The 8258-nt window shown below is 33.9% G+C and overlaps 1 protein-coding gene across 2 annotated transcripts; it reads right to left on the bottom strand.

Moving 5' to 3' along the window:
- Positions 1–332: 332 nt before the first annotated feature.
- LOC135625835 (mitochondrial import inner membrane translocase subunit TIM50-like) lies at positions 333–6792 on the bottom strand. 2 transcript variants are annotated; one of them, XM_065130929.1, is made up of 10 exons: positions 6491–6792; positions 5615–5703; positions 5158–5194; positions 3873–3934; positions 3672–3785; positions 2902–3006; positions 2721–2819; positions 1564–1720; positions 1361–1463; positions 333–700 (listed from the first exon to the last, which is right to left on the bottom strand). In XM_065130929.1, the coding sequence occupies exons 1-10, from the start codon at positions 6726–6728 to the stop codon at positions 655–657; spliced, it is 1050 nt and encodes a 349-aa protein (XP_064987001.1). In that variant the 5' UTR covers positions 6729–6792; the 3' UTR covers positions 333–654. The 2 variants fall into 2 exon arrangements, with proteins under 2 accessions (XP_064987001.1, XP_064987002.1); XM_065130930.1 differs by having other exon boundaries at positions 5615–5691.
- Positions 6793–8258: the final 1466 nt, after the last annotated feature.

The following is an 8258-nucleotide window of genomic DNA, read 5'->3' as shown; positions in this document are numbered from 1 at the left end:
TAACATTAACAAAAACATTATATATGATCCTTACAACATTAACAAAACCATTATATATAGACCATAAATACGACAAAAATGCCACCAACAGAATCGTAAGAAATTTATTGGGTTCTATTCTACTCAGAATATTGTGTTTGTGATTGATTTGATCATGTCTGAGTCAAACTTCAGCTATTTGAGTTCAATTAAGGACAACAGTTGGAGCAAAGCAACATTATCCTCCAAGAGAGGCACGGTTGAAAGCAAAGCAACGTCCATGCCCACCAAGAGAGGCACGGTTGAGCTCAGCTGGTGCAGCAACATCGTTGCATGGTACGACAAAAAGATCATAACCAATATGAAATCGCTACCATTAGCAAATCACCAGATACATGCACTTTCTATGGTAATTACGCCTATAAAAGAAAATTGTGTGTGACCCAACGCACACAGGCTTTATGGAAAGCCGAACACCCCATCACCATATTTAGAAATTGATTACAGTTGATTTAATTTGGGCATTTATCACTGGTACAAAGCAAGCTCCCAAGACGAGAAAGACTGACGAAAAGCAAAAGACAAAGAGCAGGAGCAGCTCCGTCAACAGGTTGCACAAGATCAAGTGCCCGTGTTTTTTCCGAATACAAACGATATGGCGATTGCATACCAGCTTCAACGCCTCCAGAAACCACGATGCTGCTTCTGTTCTTGCATCCTCCTGCAAAATAATTGGTGTTTTCAAAACCAAGTGTTTCTTGCAATATAGCATTCTGAAGGATTTATATCCAACACCAAACTTAACTAGTCATATTATGTATTGATTTTTTTGCCCCCACAATGATAACTTATGAGACAATCATATACCACCATGTGTCTTCTCTTCTACAACACAAGTTCTATAAAAGCTAAAAAGAGGGCCAGTCAAGAATTAAGAATCATCAATAGCCCGTTCTCAACCTACACTTGCCATGGTGACCTGGTTCTGTGTAAATCGGACCTTACAAATCGCTGACACTCTTCGATGATGCCTCATGCACCAGCTGCAACTACAATGACTACATCATCATACAAGTGAGAAGTATTTGTTATGGCACCTCACCACATGGAAATTCCGAGTGACAGGAATATAAGTAGGTTCATATAGGAATCTGCGCTTCTCTTTGCTGGGGATAAACCATCACTTTTAAATCTAAATTTTGAAGTTAATCAAATGTATCTTGTACCTGAATGAGATTTTGGGTATTTAAACAATATACATTATTTGAAGAAAAGATGAAATTTGAAGTATGATAAATATCATACCTGCTTTTATGACTAACCACGGCAACATTACAGTGCCTACTGTCTAGAACTAATGCAAATAAAATGCACCACTTACCTCTGATGTTCTTTGGAGCGTTCGATAAATTCACTAGCTATATCATGGCCTTGATAAGATGCTAAAACAGATCTTATATCAGTAGGACTGTGGAGAGCCACATCTGAGTTGAAAAGTCACAAATGCAGATTTTAAGTAACTTGAAGCCTAGGCAGCAAGGATGAAAAAGAAAAACAACCTGCATACTCATATATATAACTTACATTCAAGAAAAGGAATGAGATCCAAAAGTGCAGTATCATCATTTTCTAGCTTCCAGGGCTTAATTGGCACACAATTCTCAGGCTGAAGACTAGATTCTAGAGCATGCCCACTAATGTAGAGTATCCGTGAAGGATCTCTATTCAGCTTCGATAAATCCTGCATAAATTCCAATGATAAAAAAACAAAATGGAAGGTGAAGAATAAGTAAGCAATGAAACATACAGTACAAATTTTGTATTTTATGCATCCTAATTGAAAAACCAATTGCATTGTTTAACAACGACAAAAGATAAAATGTCTCTGACACAGACAAACTACAATATCAAGAAGCCTGTCTTTACTGGTTTCCAACACTCCGGTGACCATCAGTAGCCGCTACCTATATTTCATCTACGGGAATTGATTTTTTAGTCGTGATAGGTACTCCTAAGATATTTCAAACTAGTGCAGGTAAGTCATCTCTGACACTGATAAATTAACAATGCCAATCTATCTTTACTGGTTTCCAACTTCCTAGTGGCCACAATAGCTACTGCCCACATCTCATTTACAGGATTTGCTTTTGGTAGCCAGTACGAGTTGGTCACTGGCTCCCTGAGTTTGTAATCATGGAGCATCCTTCTGCTCCTTTAATGCCTCAATTTTTTCACTGACCCTGTGCACCATTATATTAACCATAAATCTGAACTTCGCATCTACAATTGAAAAAAAAGGCAACTTCTTCCACGAGGTTCCTACAAGGTCTGAGGAGATTTTTATGTATCATACTCTTACCCAGATGTACCAAAGAAGTCTCCATAAACTGTGTCCTTCACACTGAAATTGCAATGGAGCAAACTTAACATCCACCACAAAGTATTATTATGTCACATTATCGGTACTCATTGCTTTTGATTTTGTTTTTTCACTGCATCATACTATTAAGTAAATCATCCTTGGCCACCCTTGGGTTACAAGATATTAACTTTGTCCTCAAACTTAGCCAGTCTTTTAAGCATAACTATTTAAAACACAAATTTTCTTTAGTTCTAATCAGTGATAACATTTATCCAAGCTCCTCTTCCTATATTTCAAAAAGTATTTAGGCAATTATAATTTCTAAAATAGCTTAGTCATGCCAGTAAAGGTGACAAATGATACGGAAACAACTCAATACCCGAAAATGCTTTCCGTTCACATATTTTGTTGCAGCTCTTGACAGACGAAAACGAATGCAACCTTTCTGATCCAACCTTTCTAATACAGGATCAACATACTGCAACCATATTGCCAAAAAATCCATTAACATGGGTAATACTAATTTTCAATTATCAAAAAATAGATTAAGTTTAATTTACCATGCTCAGTTGATCCGAGTACACAACAATTTCATAGAACTTTGCGAGATGCTCCAAGAAAGCATCAACTCCAGGTCGTTTAAATGTTCTCCAGCCTCTGTCACGCTTTTAATAGGAAAAGCATAATAACATCAGACACTAAGAAATGAAAGAAAAAAAGAAACAGAAGAGAAGAGACAAAGGCAACTATTGTGCATATAAATCAAATTCATCTAGTAAATTAACAAGTATAAAATTCAATTCCAAAAAGATTGATGGCAAAAAGCTTAAATAAGTCACATACAAATTGCAGCTACCAGGCAAACTTTATATAAAGTTCAAGCTGAGCTTCAAATAAGTCCATGTAAGTTATAGACCCAGTTAACACCGGGCAGAAAAGAAGCATTTTCTTCACCAAGTAATAGCACATTCTTCAAAATGAATCCCTCTTTTTATTTTTTTTCATTTTATTGTGTTTTTATATACCAAGCCTTGTCAGGATTGACACAAATCTTATGAATGTGTGAATAGCTTATAAATTATTGATAATAGTTTAGCTAACCAGGTTGTCTTACGATGTAAGTTACTATCAGAAACAATTTTGCTGGAGGAAAAGCAGGCTTATCAATATGAACAGAGTCTGCAAATCAGCTATCTTGTACAGAAAGTCCAATATAACTTCTATTGGTGGTACATCTTTTTCTCGGTTTTTAAACTTTAATACACAATTGATGTAACTTTTATATCATCTAACAAAATATATCATATCCATAAAGATGCAAACAAGTTACCTTCCAGTCAGAGTATACTAGAGTCTCATTGAGGTCTAGAACAAGAGTAAAAACATGTTGCTCTTGGGGATGCAAGTCAGGAAGCAGCTTCTCTGATAATGGTTCAGTAAATCCCTAATTAACAACAAAACACAAAGACATAATCGCAACTGAATGAAGCTGCTATACAACATGAATTGCTAAGAACAAGTATTTACAAACCCGAACTTGATCTTCAATTGTCCTCCTAAGGTCGAGGTATAACTCAACAGCCTTCAGAGGAACTACTTGGAGAAAGAATAACAGTCAGAGAACATGAATCGGAACTAGATATAAAATAGTAGCAAATAGATTACAAACACGTGCAATGGTCAAGGATCACATAGCATTAATGACCATACATTGTATGCCTATTTTCATTGACTAAGCAAGAATGAGATTCAAGGTACTTATTAAAGTATTTGAAAAACTTATTAGATAGAGCAAATGAACATTGCATACAAAGTGATATAGAATGCTATACGGGACAATACAGGTCCAGGCGAGCTAAGGTATAAGCTATGACCTACCCAAGTGATTATGCCACCTGACAGAAAGAAGTGTGTCAACCACCACCACTGAGAAATGTGTTCCATGCAGCTAAGGCCTATTGCTTGCCATTTGCAGTGTCATCAATAGTTTAGAACAAGATATTGAAAACCTGATCACTGCTTTTACTGAGGTAAATGATTTGGTCTTCCTCAGACTTTATATTGAAAGGAGCTTTTTGCACTGATTTATTGTATCACAAGCATTGTATTAATTAACTTATAGACCCATGTTAACTTTAGGGGCACCTGTCTTGATAGGCTTCTTGGACATTCAGAGAGGGGCAGTGATATACAATTGGTATGATATGAATCCAAGTAACAACAATGTCAAATATAATTTCTTCATGTTTCACTAAACTAGACATATTACTAAAATGCAATTTCAATTTAATTTTATAGTTCAGCAGTGACTTCAAAATGGAGATTTACTTAAAGAAAATGAACATCCTATTGCAAACCACATCACCTTGCAGTTACAAGCATAATTAGTTCATCTTCTCCTTAATACAAACAAAGTTCTCAACTATCTAAAACCTGGACAGTGCAAATCACTGCCCATATGTCGATGGTCCCTTTCAGTAATTAATAACTTGTGCAATAATTTTCACTGCATGGGAGCTGCAGAAACTTATGGCTTATTGGGGTATTACTTGTTTGTGTTGTTCTTGCTGGTGTGAAATGCAGAAAATGTTGTCACTTCTGTACATAGTTATAACAGAGTTACAAGGTTTCTAATTTACTTTTTAAGGTGGAATGATTAGAAAAATATTAATTTAACCATCTTAGGTAAACAAACAAATCCATCGGATGAATTTATATCATAAAAATCTTCACCACTGGAAGAAGGAACTTTTAAATTGTAAATTGAACTTACAAGAAAACTAAAGGTTATTCAGTGAATGTTTCAGAGCCTTTACCTTTCATTGCTGTTGAATAGACCAAATTGTTATATTTCTGTAAGACAAAAGAAATGGTCCTAAATTAAAAAATCAATTCACGAAATACAACAATAGATCATAAAATTGTCTACAGAAATTCGTAGGTTCTTTCAAGATTTTAGTTCAAAAGTCATGAAGCTATTAAAATATATTTAACAATAAAACAATACAAAAACAGGAAGATGAAATATCTATGCACCATACATGCACCACTTGGTCTCCACACATACTCAAGCTTTATCATCTTCCACCGTGTAAACAAAAGCAAAAGAAGAAATTTTCAGATCTATAGGATGAAAATGAATAAAATCTCCACTATGGCTACCAAAAGTTGGTTATCAGTCAAAGAGGGATTCTAGTTGAAATGTTCGATACATAGAGCTATTTAGCTTGTCAATGTACTATTAATCATATTAATGGGGGAAATAATACTTACTTGGAAACTAGATGTGTCATCTCCTACTAGACCTTTTGTCATTGCCCGCAATTTATTTGCCTTCTCTTCCACTTCATCTAGAGTATATGCTGAGCTCAGGACACGCAAAATAAATAACATAGAATAGCCAATAAAAATATTGAACAATTACCAAGCGCAGACAGTAAAAAATTATTAACACCAAGTACTATGCAGAAGAACAAAAAAACTTCCTTTAAACATGAAATAGGAAGACAGAAAATAACATTTGCCTTGTCTCTGTTAATTTGTGATCATCTAACTAGCAACATGAAGCACTTTCAACCAAAAATCGGACATCAGATACTTACATGTCCATGTTTTCAAGAAAGAAGAAAGAAATCCTGATCTCTAATCAAAAGTCAATACCATGCACCCTCTGTCAGAAATAGAGTTCAATGAAAATTAGCTGTTCTTGTTGTCTAATTATTCATTTACTCATGCGAAGGCAATGTATGATGATATTAGGAGAAGAGTTGATGAGTCAAATTTAAACATAAATATAATGGTTCATAAGGAGGAGAACATGATTAACAAACAATCAGCATTCGACATAACATTTTATGACGCATATGATATTCGATGCTCCATTTTAAACTTAGTGGGAAAAAGAAAGCACGAACGAAATGACTCAATGATGGTATATCAAATCATTTAATATAATACATAACCAGTATCATGATCCATTAAGTACGCGCAAGAAAAACTAAATATTTAGCTAAAGATAAATATATCCTTTCCTCAAAACCCAAAAAAGAACAAAAGGTAACAGTGTTTCAACAATGATTCAGGGAAAAAAACCCACAAAAAAGAAAAACGTAAACGCAGGTGGCTAAAGGAGAAGGAAACGGCATATACCATAGGAAGCGTAGGCGGTGGTTCCGAGTGCGGCGGTGAAAGCGGCGATCGCGCCGAACTTGAGAAGGCTCCTCGACCGCGAGCCGGAGGAAGGAGGAGGGGTTTGTTCGTTGAGGAGGGTATCGGAGGAGACGACGGACTCCTTGACAGGGGTGGCGGAGACGCCGAGGGCTCTGCGGCCGCTCCGCTGCCTCGCGAGAAGATCGTGGAGGCGGGATCGGACCAGCCGAGAAGACATGGCAACAGAGGGGAGGAGGACGGCCCGCAGAGGAGACCAGAATAGCGAAATGCGAGGGAAGGGTTTGGGACGAGGTTTTGTTAGAATGTCATGGTTTTATAATCTCAAGAAATAAATTATATTTAAAATAATTAATATTGAAGAATAACTTTCACTTTGTATTTCTATTAAAACCATTTTCTTCTTCTTCTTTTTTGTTTATTAATATTGGTAGGAAATCATCCGAAAAATATTATTATGAATTTTCTCAATATTTAATCCTATTAATCTCGTCCTTATAAAATAGTCGGATTTTCGCATCAATTTATTAATTTTTTGCATGGAAAAATCTTCTAAAAATATAAAAGATTCTCAGTAAATAAAAAAATATTATTAATCATGTTAAAATCATATTCAGTGAAAAAATGGATTGATTTAATGAGATTAGTCAAAATATTTAGATTAATTTAATAAAATTTGATCGAGCCACATGGAATTAAATTAAATTATACTTAATCACAAAACATATTTAAAATATAATTCATTAACACGCTCATCAAATAATCTTGTAAGTTCTCAGATTTCCACTAGTCACATAACTATAAATCAAGTCTCATCACAACATCATATATCTCAATATATTGTCCAACTCGAACGGAGCTGATCTGTTGAATTCACATCATTAGTTAAAATATTAAAATTGAAGTTAACAATAATATATTTATCAAATATTTATAAATGACTGTATTATTCACTTTCGATATAAAACTAATCAAGAATATTATAATTTTTCTTAAGAGCATCACGTCGTCGTTCAATATAACCTATATCAAATCGATACATATGAATCATAACCGAATGATAACTGTATGAATCATGTAACTATTCATAGTTCTGATAATATTAAATTATCACTTCCCATATCTATAAAAAAAAACTTATATTTTCATAGTTCACAATCTATAGAAGACTTTTTTTTTTACCTTTGAATTTGAATATCTGTTTTTATAATACTAAATATTTTTAATTAAAAAATAATATCTATCTTTATAATAATAAATATTTTTAACTAAAAATAATAATAATTTCTCAATAGAGTCATTAATGAAAAGTCTCCTCCACCCAATATTCAGATTTATTAGGAAGTTACTCTAAAAATAAATATAGGATAAAAATACATCATATACCACACATATGTAGATAAAAACTATTAAAAAATTATAAAATTAATCTTCAATACTTGTGAAACATATACAAATATTAATAATTTAATATGAAATGATAATATATCAATTTATTATGAAACTCATGTATCAAAAAAAGTAATGATAATTCTTATAACAAATCATGCATCAATCACATATACCACATCTCACTAACATAAATAACAGTCATATAACTTATACAATACACCAAATGATGCAATCTCTCGATGAAGAAGCATATTAATATATTTCTCTCAACAACAGATGAAAAAAATCTATATCATACTCTCAACAACGAATGGAATGATATCCCTTGCCCATCCAAGCGGGACATGTTCCCCAACAG

Source organism: Musa acuminata, chromosome BXJ2-10, assembly GCF_036884655.1.
Source record: "Musa acuminata AAA Group cultivar baxijiao chromosome BXJ2-10, Cavendish_Baxijiao_AAA, whole genome shotgun sequence".
Lineage (NCBI taxonomy): Eukaryota > Viridiplantae > Streptophyta > Magnoliopsida > Zingiberales > Musaceae > Musa > Musa acuminata.
This window is presented reverse-complemented; position numbering and strand designations above follow the sequence as displayed.